The 13,499-nt window shown below is 34.6% G+C and overlaps 2 protein-coding genes across 2 annotated transcripts; one reads left to right on the top strand and one right to left on the bottom strand.

The window, feature by feature from the left end:
* Nucleotides 1-1,412: 1,412 nt before the first annotated feature.
* On the top strand, nt 1,413-5,162 carry LOC113110345 (bone morphogenetic protein 2-like). The gene is made up of 5 exons (XM_026274482.1): nt 1,413-1,935; nt 2,952-3,088; nt 3,176-3,298; nt 3,381-3,576; nt 4,579-5,162. Exons 1-5 carry the CDS (start codon nt 1,656-1,658, stop codon nt 5,004-5,006), a joined length of 1,164 nt encoding a protein of 387 aa, XP_026130267.1. The 5' UTR covers nt 1,413-1,655; the 3' UTR covers nt 5,007-5,162.
* A 1,088-nt stretch (nt 5,163-6,250) lies between these two features.
* On the bottom strand, nt 6,251-13,093 carry LOC113111341 (ras-related protein Rab-8A). The gene is made up of 8 exons (XM_026275964.1): nt 12,805-13,093; nt 11,879-11,939; nt 11,543-11,603; nt 11,067-11,144; nt 10,411-10,500; nt 10,232-10,297; nt 10,093-10,143; nt 6,251-9,019 (listed from the first exon to the last, which is right to left on the bottom strand). The coding sequence occupies exons 1-8, from the start codon at nt 12,926-12,928 to the stop codon at nt 8,927-8,929; spliced, it is 624 nt and encodes a 207-aa protein (XP_026131749.1). The 5' UTR covers nt 12,929-13,093; the 3' UTR covers nt 6,251-8,926.
* Between the last annotated feature and the right edge of the window lie 406 nt (nt 13,094-13,499).

The following is a 13,499-nucleotide window of genomic DNA, read 5'->3' as shown; positions in this document are numbered from 1 at the left end:
CACACATTTTCCCCTGATTTACAGAAGACACCCAGTAAAATGTCATTCAGTGTAACAATCTTGTCAGGCATATTTACAACAAAAATCAATTTATGACATATTCAAAGACTAATTACTTTCACCCCAAACACTAATGAGTTGTAATTTTAAATTTTTAACATTTGCCACTATCCTAGGTTTTGCCCAGTTGTCGGTAAGAATTTTTTACTAATTTAAAACAATAAAATTCAGTATGCTCCATTATTCATTTAGATATTTTAATATGTACGCGTCGGAATAAGCATGTTGTTTGAATTTTTGCATAAATATTGTGTTACACTGAATGACAATGTAACATTATTTCAACCAAATTTTGACAATTAATTCTCCAACAAATTATTTGAAATCTTAAAAGTAGACATTTTACTTACATTTAATGTGCTTTCTATGGACACAAAATCACTTTTTTACATTTATTTTGATGCGGACATCTTAACGCCTTTGACCCATATACAAAAACTTGTAATCTCAAATAAAAAAATTATAACATTAGAAATATCTAAACTTGTAAAATAATATTTGCATATTTAAAGATATAATATAAGATAATAAGAGCTAATTTCTTACATTTTTGGAAAATATTGCATACAATTTACATTGTACATACAATGCATTTTGTTTACAAATTATAAAATGTGCACAAAACTTGTAAACCAAAATAAATAATTCTAAGATTATACAATTTTTAAACTTGTGGTGAACATTGCATTTTTATTTATACGTTTTTATAGATAGATAGATAGATAGATAGATAGATAGATAGATAGATATCAAGATAGATATCAGATATCTTGAAAGATATCAAGCAAATCAGTCAGTAACTCTGAAACTATAATAACTGATTGCAAAGATGCCATTGCAACACCAGTCTCCTTCTGCATTAATATAACAGGAGCTCATTATATTAAGAAATCTCCGGATCAACACACTATTGAGCCCCCAATGAAAACAAACAATTACAGATGAGAAATTAAACCAATCTAAAACATCCAGGAAAGTAACTCACACTTGCATTAACTATATTGATTCACACTCGAGCCCATTTATGCAAATGAATGTTCTCATTAACATACGAGCCGTGCGAGACTGTAAATCCAACAGTTTGAGCAGGTGTGTTTGCCATTACCATGAAAACACAGGGCACATGCTGAAACCTTCTCATGGTGTTTGCAGAACTAATTATTGTTCCTGTATCACATTATCCTCCTTTGTCTCAATTAATGGATCCATTTCGAAGGAAGTCGACCGCCTGCGGTGCACGCGCCAAATCCACTTAACGTGATATAGGCATAATTAAACATCTAAGCTACAATTTAACAATTTTATTTCTTTAATCGACACATATAAGTATTGTTTACAGCATAGCATTGTGGATAAACACTAATTTCCTCTCAGGGTCTCTCAATCAGACCACCAGTCCAGTTCGCACCTTGTTAACACCGCCATTAGATTTGCTTTACATTCGCTGATTGCGGATTTACATTTGCGACTAAATAGGAACTCTTCACGACTGTTGACCGAAGACTCTGCCAACATCATATAAAGCCCTGCCAAACTTCATTCAGTCCAGCTCCAGCAGCCACAGACAGAGCATCATCTCTCGAGGAGCAGGTACTATGTTGCGCGCAGTGATCTGGATCTGTGTGATGGGGCTCTGCATCTGTAGACCGTCTGTGAATCAGCTGGACACTGAGGGTGCAGAAGTGCGCTCGGAGGCCATCAGGAGGCTCCTGGAGGTGTTTGGGATGGAGGATCCTCCTGCTGCTCTGGCTCGGGGACACAAACAGCCTCCTCAATACATGCTGGACCTGTACAACACCATCGCGGATGTGGACGGAGTCACCAAAGACCCGACGCTCCTGGAGGGAAACACCGTCCGGAGTTTCTTCGATAAACGTAAGCTTCTGATTTCTTTATTGATTTGAAGCAGGACAGAGATCATAAAGCGCACATTTAGCATGCAAAATGTTGGCGATATATATATATATATAAGTTTTAGTAATTTTGGGAGTTTGTGTTTTTAAGGTTTTTCTTTTTTTTTTTTTTTTTTTTATAAAAAATGCCTGTATATTTTTTTCTTCGTATTTAAGTATAACTTAATGAAAATGGGGAATGACAACTACACAAATATTTTTATTTTAATTCAAGTAGGCCCAACTTTTTAATGGCTTTTAATTTTAATTTAGCTATAATAATGGTTGCTTATTAATCTAAACTCCATCTCATCTGTTGAAAAAAATTTTTTAGTTTTTTGCAGTTTTATCAAGATTAAACCATTTCATTAAATAGTAATTTAACCAGAAGTCTTTTAGTTATTTTATTTTTTAAATCATGACATAAAAACGACCGATCCACAAAAAAATCAAGTAACTACTCAATGTTTTGATAATTTATTTTATCTTTCAAATATGGAATTGAATAAGAGTATGTGCCTAAAAGTTTAGTGTTTAACTTTAGGCAAGCATTTACTTAAATATATAAGATTAGGATTATTAATAATAGTAATTACATTGTATTTTATCCATCTCTCTCTCTCTCTCTCTCTCTCTCTCTCTCTCTCTATATATATATATATATATATATATATATATACAGTATATGATAGACATTCAGTCAACTAAAAATCAAATAATTAAATTCTCAATGATTTGATACGTTTATTTTTTATTTTATTGTATGAAATATGAAATAGCTTGACCCTAAGAATGTATAAGTAAAAATTCAAGTGTATGTTTTAGTTTTAAGTTTAACTTGAGTCAAGCATATACTAAAATATTTAAGATTGCAAGACTAAGGTTTTGAGAATGGCTCATTAATATTAACCAGCCGCTGATCTGAATATATCGAGGTGGGAGATGGCGATAAAGTATATGTGATTGTGTGCCATTTCTCATCACGACTTCTCTCTGTAGTGCATAGTGACCAAATCGAGTTCCTCTTCAACCTGTCCACGGTGGCCAAGAGTGAGAAGATCCTCACGGCCGAGCTTCATCTGTTCAAGCTCAGACCTCAAGCGTCGCTCACCTTCAACAGACATCACTTCTGTCAGGTACAGTATTCACAGTCTGGAAAGAAAACGATGCGCTTCTAAAAGAAGGATGTTAAGGTTAAACATTGCAGAGGTGTTTCTGTGCAGGTCAGTGTCTATCAGGTTCTCGATAGCAGCAAGAAGAACGTCTCACAAGGGAAGAAGCTGCTCTCGTCCAGACTGGTGCCCATCCACTCCAGCGGATGGGAGGTGTTCACCATCACTCAAGCTGTGAGCATCACTAAAATCACACTCTGTGCCTTCCTTGTGCAAATTCTCCTCAATAATAAAAAATGTGTTTTATATCTCAAAGGCGCGCTCCTGGATGTCAGATGAGGGCAGTCATCTGGGGCTCCTGGTCTCAGTCAGGACTTTAGCAGGTCTTCAGATGGACCTGAAAACCGTGCGTTTCGCATCGGGTCGAAACCACCATCAGAGTAAACAGCCCATGCTGGTCCTCTTCACCGACGACGGCAGACGGGCCGCTTCTCTGGAGATCACGCCTAAAGGTTTGACATATTAAGAGATGTTCTCAGACATTTCTAAACAATAATCTCAAATGAGAGCTTCACGAGCGATAGTTTAGGTGTAGGGATTCATATAAATACATCTTGTCCTAAACCAGGAGGTTTGGAGATCTTTGGAAAAGTTTGAAAAAAACAATGCAAAAAATGTAGCAATAAAAAAAAAAATCTAAAATGTACTTAAAAATAAAGCATTATTGTAAATGGTAAAAAAAACTATGTAGTATAAATAAATAAAATATAATTTATAATAAAAACAATTTTAAAAACTGTTTAAAAATAATACTTCATATAATGAATCTACAAGAAGTAGAATTTTTTTTTACTATCGTAATAGAAACAGGGTTATTATATTTAACTAAAACATAAATAAATTTGTTAGTTGAAATGATTTAGCAAATAAAATATTAAAAAACTTAAAGTAAAAAATGTTATGTGTAAAAAGTATTTACAAATAAAGAAATAAAAATAAGTAAAAAAAAAAAAACTAAAGTGATGTATTAAATAATAAGATAAATTAGTTAATAAAAAGTGCTTAAATAAAAAAAATTATATAAAGCATTTAACAATATACAAAAGGGGAAAATGTAATAGAATAGTTAACTTAAACCCCCAAAAAGTACTTAAAATATTTAACAATATAACAAAGAATAACTATATGAAAATATTTTTATATTTTGTAATAAAAAAAATAATCAAATAAACTGACAAATTTGCTAAAACTTTAAATAAAATTCAAATGTAGTTGAAACAAAACTAAAATTCGAACTAATCCAAAATATTAAAAATACTATTAATCTGAAATAATATTTTCCAAATTATAAATATATAATTCTATTATATTTTTCCATTAAATAATCATTTTTCACAGTATAAAATGGGCCTTTCCTAAAAAGTGACTTTCAGATTTTAAATTGAGGGTGCCTTGCACGAGGATGTTCATATTTAGAGGCAAAAAGAAAAACCCCGATTCCTCTTTGTTTTCAGGTTCAGATGATTCTCCTGTTGGCCCAAGTCTCCCGTTTCCCAGCCTCCCTCTCTCAGCTGCGGCTCGTCGCAGCGCTCGCTCCTTAGACTATGATGAGAGCGGGGAGAAGATGCCGTGTCAGCGTCTGCCGCTCTATGTGGACTTCGAGGAGATCGGCTGGTCCGGCTGGATCGTGTCTCCTCGCGGATACAACGCTTACCACTGCAAAGGCTCCTGTCCGTTTCCTCTGGGTCAGAACATGAGGCCCACCAACCACGCCACGGTCCAGTCCATCATCAACGCCCTCAAACTGACCAAAGGCATCCAGACGCCCTGCTGCGTGCCGGACAAGCTCTTCAGCATTAACCTGCTGTACTTTGACGACGATGAGAACGTGGTTCTGAAGCAGTATGATGACATGGTGGCCGGCAGCTGCGGCTGTCACTGACCAACCTCATTCATCTCTGACCTGAAATCTGGACTGGATCACGCTGTAAATAATGTACATAGAGATCAGATTTTAATATATGGAGGAGCTTGGGTTGGTCGCTTGTGAAAGATGTAGATTTGTATATTGCTTGTTGTGAACTATTAAAAAGTCTAAATAAATTCTTACACAAAAAATAATGGAAAGGGTTGATTTTTATTTCTGTTGTTGTTGCTATAATTTATATATTCAATTCAATTGAACACTGAATCTATTAACACGGATATTTAACCATTCAAAATGTGTATTAAACCCCAAACCTCAAGTTCAGAACATTTAATTTAATTAAGTGATTTTTTTTTTAAAGAATGTAATACAATTATGCATTGGATTTAATTAAATAATAATATATTCTATTATTTATATACTACTGTAGTTGTTATGAATTAGTTTGTATAGTCATATTTTAAACTTTCATTTAAAGTTTAGTTTAATTTTTGTATTTTAAGTGGTTTTGCCAGTATATACAGTATTAATACATATATATTAATACTGTATATACTGGTGAAACCACACAAAATACATAAAAAAAACATGGTTTAAAACCCCTTAAGCTCAAGTTACAGCATCTATGACATTAAAGGGATGGTTCACCCAAAAACGATTATTTTGTCATCAGTGGTCCTCTCGTGAATGGCGGTTGAGATAAGAAATATATAAAATTGTTATTTTTGTTTTCTTTGCACACAAACAGTATTCTCGTAGCTTCATAACATTAGGGTTGAACCACTGATGTCACAGATTTGTTTTTATTTTTTTATCAATGCATAACTAACAACTAATTAATGACAGAATTACCATTTTTGGTAATCTCTTTAATATATTGACTTGTCCCCAAATAATTATAACATCACTGTCATTATTTTATGTCGAATACTTCTAGACGATTGATGGGTGCATGGTTGCATCAATTAAATTAAACCAATATCACATTTTGTGTGATAACATGTAACAAGATTATAACAGAGTTAAAAAAATAACACTCATTTTGTTTCAATTTATTCATATTTTTACTAGAAGCTGAAAAACTAAATCTGCTTGAAAGGTTCACATTTAGTTTAATATAAGAAGAATGCAATGTTTTATAAAACAGAAGGATTCTTTTCTTAAACTTAAGCAAATACTGTGCATGGAATACAAAGCTTTATTATTTTAATATCATGAAAATCAATCATCCGTCAATATTAAACACGCATACAAATCCATCTCTTAAAAGAATCTTATTTTAATAAATCAAAAGTACAGATATCTACAAAAACTGTAGATCAGTTTTTCAACGTTTTTAGAAAGTACAGTACAATTTAAGTAGATCTCTTTTTAGAGTTATTTACAATCGTTTCTTCTTCTTTTTTTGTTTTTATACCAAAATGTAATTTACAGATCTCCCCAGTTACCTCAGAATGGACGAATGAAAACACGGTCATATAAAAGAATCTGTAAATGATATGGATGACAGTCAAATCTAGAAATACAAGACGACAAACTAAACTAAACAGACGTACGCATCACTGCTCAAACACCACATGACAGACAGAAAGCGGTACCTGTTTGCTAATGTTCTTTTCCACTTGGTTTGTTTGCAAATAAAAATGTTTTGCCAGCGGTCTGATGATTAAATTGTGTTTAACATGTCCTCTACAGCTCAGAACAGACATCTAGACCGACGCTTCAATGTACAGAAAATAATAAACACACAAGAGGTCAACAGTATCACCTTCATGATGCATAGATTCAAAACGAAAGCTCAAGTATTAGTTATTAAGACAAACGGCATTATTGGAGAGCGAGAGAAGAGAGATGTCATGGGTACAGATGAAGACGGGCCGACTTCTAATGAAAATATGAACCCAAAACAGCGTCTCCTGGAGGTGGAAAGAGAACAAGGTGCAAACAGGAAGTCGTTTCAAGCAGCTCATCATTTAAGCTTGGAAAAAGAAAAGGAAAGTGGACATTTTTAGGATGCGCCATACTGCGGCAGAAGTGCATGAAATTCTCTTCTCGCTTCCCAGGAACAAAATAGTCTAACACTGTGCTTCTCTTAAACACACATCCAAGTCACGTTTCACTCCAAAAACATATGGAATATGACAAATAACTTCCCAAATTATGTAAAAAAAAAAAAAGGCTACTACAATACATACTGCCCTGATATGCAAATAGTTGTTATATTGTGTTTATACATGTATATAAAAAGTAAGACATGCTTGTCGTGAAGATAACTAAGGTCTGAGGGTGAAATTTGACCTGGAGATGTCCTTGACCGTTTTTTTGTATTCTTATAAATGGAGAATTTGTTTTCACTCAAAGGGAACGGGTTGGAAAAGATTGTGATTCAGTTTGCTGGAGAACACAAATGCACCAACTGACACGTTTCATTTTACAATATGAATACAAAACATACATTTGTGTATTACAGCAATGCTACACAACTTTTCAAAATAAGAGTCTTTTGTGTCAAGCGGCTTTGACTCCTCTGATCAGCTGGAGAGAAAACATATCCAACTCCAACAACTCCCAAGCATTGCATTTTTTGTGTTAATTAGAAGCATGTGCTTATGATTTTATTCAGAACTCAAGAATGGTTGATTACTGTGTTCTTGGTAGTTAAGCCTAGTTATATGAACCAAATCTGTGCAACCCAAACTAATAAGACTGACATGCTGTAGGACTGTGATTCAGATGATACACAAACTAATTTATTCAAACAGTTCCAACAGCAGCCAATGCACAGAACTAGCTTTAGCCTCTATCAGGAGAACTGATCATTCAAGACTTGTAGAAATGTTCCTTGGGAGAATGAAAACACCTTAACCTCAAAACTCGGCAGGTCATAATCCATTTCTTTATGATGCACAACTATCACTTGGCACAAACTACACACAACACAAAAGATACTGATAAAGTGCATGGGCTTCTGTATACGCGAGGTGCTTTCTTAAGTATAGCTCTGCTTTTCTGGTTACATAGTCACCCTTACTCATTGCTTTTGGTTACGCATACTTGTCAAAACACTACAAACTCAGCATTTACACATCCTATCTAGGACTACATTTCATTTTAATTAAAGAACGCTTTCATGTTGTGGCATTTTCAGGTCGTAATAAAGCAAGACCGGAGGTTTGCATTTATTCGAAGGAATGTAAAATGGAAAGCTCGCAACACTGCATTTGGAAATAGCTTCATGTGCATTTTAAAAAAAAAGGGAGGTTAGTTTTAACAAGGTGGTAGTAAACATGTCTCAGTGTATAAAAAGCAGGATCTTAATTCGTTTAATATGAAACCTTGACTGCACTAAGTTTGTGAATGCAACACTTTTGTGGAAAATAAAACTGGGGACAAAAAAGCTAAATGTTTACTTTTTAAAAAATGAAAGAAAGCATCTAAGAGGCGAGTTATAATATTCCTCTACTAACAATAAGGTCATGTGATTGTCGAAGAATGCATGAAATGGAATGATAAAGAAATAAAGTCCCATGTATCTCTCAAGCTGGCTCAATATCAGAGCACGCTCTGTGGTGACGGAATGGATGGATTTTGGCAGTTGCGTGCTCAAAACGAGCGACTGAAACAAAGATACGGGATCTCCTTTAGGTGCATGGAGCTACTGTGATGATGTTGCAGCACCCAGCTCTTCACCTTGACTTGCAGAACCAATGCATTCCTTACACGGTTTCATCAGGGAAGTTTCGTAGCGAGAGGAAGAAGTGTCGTAGCGAGAGGAAGCAGCGTCGCTAATCTGTTAATGGAAGAAGCTAAGAGGAGCATGGAACTCCGACTGCCCTTGGGCTGGAAGAAGAGAAGAGATGGGATAAAGAGGAAGGAGGACGAGTGCTAAGAAGGAGAACATAGTCCAGTCGTGGCTGACAGTAAGGCCTTGGTCTTCACAGTAGCACACAGCGGAAGAAGCTGCTCTTTTTCTGCTGTTCAGTGGTTATTTTCACTCCATGGTTGCTGCCCTGAGGATTGTTCCCCTCCTGCGTGAGCAAAGAGAAACAAACCTCATCAGACTGAGCAAGAGATAACAGATTTGTTCTTCTAAAAGAAAAATAGTAATACTTTTCTTGAAACCTTTATATATAATTAATTCTAAAAGTATTTCTAATGCATTTGTTATGCCTCACAATGCACCTTATAATGATCTCATTAACAACATTTATAATCTAGGCCTCTGATTAGACTTATCTAGTCATTGTTGCACCGTAACAAATTATAATGCATATAAAAAAATAAATAAATAAAAACAACAAATTTCAGTTTTAAAAATGTACTTTTTCAAATGTTAAGCATTTATAATTTATGAAAATACATACTGCATTAAACTATGATAAAACAACCAATTTTGGATGCAACAAGGAATCTGCAAATATTATAATGCATTTTAACTGTGTTCCTGTAGCTCAAGTGGTAGAGCATTGTGTTAGCAAGTGCAAAGTTGGGGGTTCGAATCCCTGGGAACATGTTAGGAGAAAATTGTTAACCTGAATGCAATGTAAGTCGCTTTGGATAAATGCATCTGCTAAATGCATAAATGTAAATTATAATGCATTACAAACAATGTACATTGAGAATACTGTTATACTGCATTAAAGGCTATAAAAAAAGCTTTCAAAGATTTTAAGCAAAGTATTACCAAAATTGTCATTATTTACTATTTATTTAATAAGACATCCAAAAGTTGACTTAATGCAAAATCAACTTATTTCCAAGATAACTGCATAGCAATAGATTAAACATGTAATGTTTGCTTCATACTGTTTCACATGCTAGCTGTCTCACTGGTTAACACTGATGCATTAACTAATAATGAACAAACAGCATTTCTTAACCTTTGTTAGTGTCAGTTAATATGTTTGTTTTATACACAGAGCACAAAATAATGTTAACAGATACAAGATTAATATATGCTGTAGAAGTATTGCTCATTGTTCATGTTGACTTCTGTAGACAACTAATGTTAACAAATGAAACCTTACTGTAAAGTGTCACCCAATTATCAATCTAAATTCATTTTTACACAAACCTAAAGCACAGAAAGGGAAAGTCTTACCAATTTCGTGTCCATCTTTGCTTTTATGTCTCTGGCGAGTGTTAAGAACGCCTGTGTGTAGAGCAGAAAACGTCATTATGCTTCAATCAGACCTTAAAACATTCAGTCAGCCATTATTTTCAAAGCCATTTAGACTTACGTTCTCAACGTTGATATTTGCCTTCGCACTCGTCTCCATGAACTTGATGCTGTACTCTAACGCCAGCTAAATGAGAACAGGCAGGTTTTAGTATAAAAATACAAGTACTGCAGCGTCTTATACACTGAAAGTTAAATAATATTACACTAGCATCAAGCTCAAGGAACAAGGTGGCTCACATTCTCGCCTCTGTCTTTTGACACCTGCCTCTTCTCATTAATGTCACATTTGTTGCCCAAAATCATTTTTTCTACGTCCGCTGATGCATGCTGGGTTGAAAACAAAAGAACATGAGCAGTAATAATTTGCTGTTAAATATGCAAACATTATTTTTACACTGGTAATGCTACATATTTTCAAAACTGAATGGTCTGAATGAATTGTAATTAGGTTACTGGTAGTTGCTAATAAGAGTTCACATTACATGCTTTCATATTCAAAACTATTATTTACTAGATATGTCGTTATAAAAGCACAACACTTATGCCAGAAGATGCTAGAGACAAAAAGCAGTGAGATGCAATGGCCAAAGATGTCCATTTCAATGTTTATTTTAGATTTAAAAAAGAAATAGGCAAAATATTTACATTTACATTAATGCATTTTTCAGACACTTTTGCAAAGCAAAATGCAATGCATTTAAACTATACATTTAACCAGTTCATGCATTAATGAGAAACAAGCCCATGCTTCTCTGTTGTGTGAAGTGTAATTATTTATTTTATAGCCATTTATTGCAAACCATTATGAAATTATGCAAGCACTGAACACAGCAGAAGCCTTGAAATCTAAAGTGTACCGTTAAGTTAGATAAATTGGGCACTGAAACACTCACCTCCTCTATGTTTCGAATCCAGTTTTTGATGTTGTCAAATGATTTCTCATTGGTAATATCATAAACCAGCATGATACCCTGAGATCAGAACACAAGACAAATCACAACTGTGCACAACACGGCAGTAATGAAGACAACAGCAGAAGTGTTATGACTGCGTTAACCCTGTGCTGAAAATCCTTTATCTATTCAAAAGCGTCCAGCCTTCGATATTTGATAATACCATAGCATACTGAGAAATGTAAGCATTTTTACCGGCAAAACCACGTGTAAAAAAACAAAAAAAAAAAACAATGAAATATTTTGGGGAAATAGTTTTGATCCAATGCAAAAACACTAACTACTTTTTTTTCTGGAAAAACAAAATCCTCTCCAGGTCAAATTGACCAGAACACAGCATGAGGGTTAACCGGCGAAGACCAGAAGCTCATCATACAAAGCACATTGATGTAGTACATACTTCAGCATCATCTTACCATTGCACCTCTGTAATACGCCGTTGTGATCGTTCGGAATCGCTCCTGTCCTGCCGTGTCCCTGTAAAAATCACAAAATCACATATATCACATCAATGTTGTAATTGCAGTCCTACTGAAATACAGTTAAACTTACTAGAACGAGAACATAAGTTAACCACTGACACGTGCTGCTATGTAAAGGAGAAATTAAACTGGTCATGGTTTCACTAGTCAAACAGTGGCCCTTCAGAAAACTCTCAAGAAAAGGAAGTCACACATGCCATTCCAGCAATCTGCTAATGTTCAACTAGTGCTGAGAGAGACACTAGAAGGATAAGACGACAAGAAACTCACCAAATCTGTAACTTTATCTTCTTGCCATCTAGTTCTATTGTCCTGATCTTGAAATCGATACCTGGAAGAGAAAACATGTTAAATGCACAACTGTCATAGGCTCAAAAACCAACCAATATAGTGTCTCTTTCGAATATATCCACTTCCAGCAACATCACACTGTTTTTCTCCATGGGATGGATATGAAGAGATGATGGCAAAGTCAATTTAAGCATGACCAGTAAACACATTATTTAAAAATTATATATACACTTATAACTGATCTTAACAGAGCAAATTATAAAAAAAAAAAAAAAAAAAAAAAATCCATTTAAATTAATACAATCAAAAAGTACTATAATACTACAATGTTTTTTGGACATATTACCGTGAAATCATCACATTCTGGAAAAGTTGCATTCTATAAAGTAACTTGTATTACTACAGTTAAAGCATACAATAATCATTTAGCACCATCTGATATTAGCATAACTTTAACATTGTATTACCACAGTAGAAGTCTTTGTAAAGCTATTTAACTGAAAATGGATATTTATATTATTATATTATTATTTCCTAAACTTCTTAGTGTGAAACAGGTATCTACTGGCTAGCAGGTTTATAATCATATCTGTTTAGCTTTTTAATTGAATATTCAAAGAATGATAGTTATTGATATTGAAGTTTACTAAATAAGCACATCATTTAGTAACGTTACGTTACACGGCTAGATGCTAACCAATAGAAACATTGACCAAATAGACACCTTATTATCGCACGAAATAAATAATTAAAAGCCAAAACTCCAACAAAACTGTCAAAGTTAAGAAACAAAACAAACCACAAGAACTCAAGACAGTTACTAGTCCATTAGCTTAGCCGTTAGCACAGCCTGACGTTTATATATACATTTCGAGCACAAAACCGTTAAACAGAGACATTAATACCTATCGTCGAGATAAACGTCGAGTTAAAGGCATCCTCCGAGAATCTGAACAGCACACAGGTCTTCCCGACGCCAGAATCCCCGATTAACAGCAGTTTAAACAAGTAATCGTAGGTCTTCGCCATACTGAATGTATTGCGGAAATCCCGCCCGGTTCCTCAGCAGACAACGCTGAATCCGCAAAGCAGCGAGGAACTGACCAATCATACTATGGCGAAGGCGGTGTCTATGAATATTAATGAGGTACGTCATAACCTTCCTGCAACGTGCGGGCACGGACCGTCATTAATATTCATGAGACACGCCTTCGTCATAGTAGGATTCGTTCGTTCGCCAGCGATCGTGACAGCCACGTCGAACGTCATAGTACCTCATTAATATTCATAAGCGGACTCTTCGCCATAGTAAGATTCGGAAAATATGCTTCCTGAACTAATACAAAACTTCATAACTTGACAGCAGTTACTTATGTAAGTCTGTGCCTCAAGGTTATTAGTAATTAACGCGTGTGGCTAGTCATATTCCTTCATAAGACTTGGCTTCAGGCCTGTGGATTAGCAATTGTAAATATACATACAAAAAATAATAATAATATTGCATTTCAATACAGAGAACTTGAGGTGGGATTATCATGAAAATAATGTAAAAATTCCACAAAAAAGGAGGAAAAAAACAACAACAACAAAAAATGTTTCA

This window comes from Carassius auratus, chromosome 2 (genome assembly GCF_003368295.1).
Source record: "Carassius auratus strain Wakin chromosome 2, ASM336829v1, whole genome shotgun sequence".
Classification (NCBI taxonomy): Eukaryota; Metazoa; Chordata; class Actinopteri; order Cypriniformes; family Cyprinidae; genus Carassius; species Carassius auratus.
This window is presented reverse-complemented; position numbering and strand designations above follow the sequence as displayed.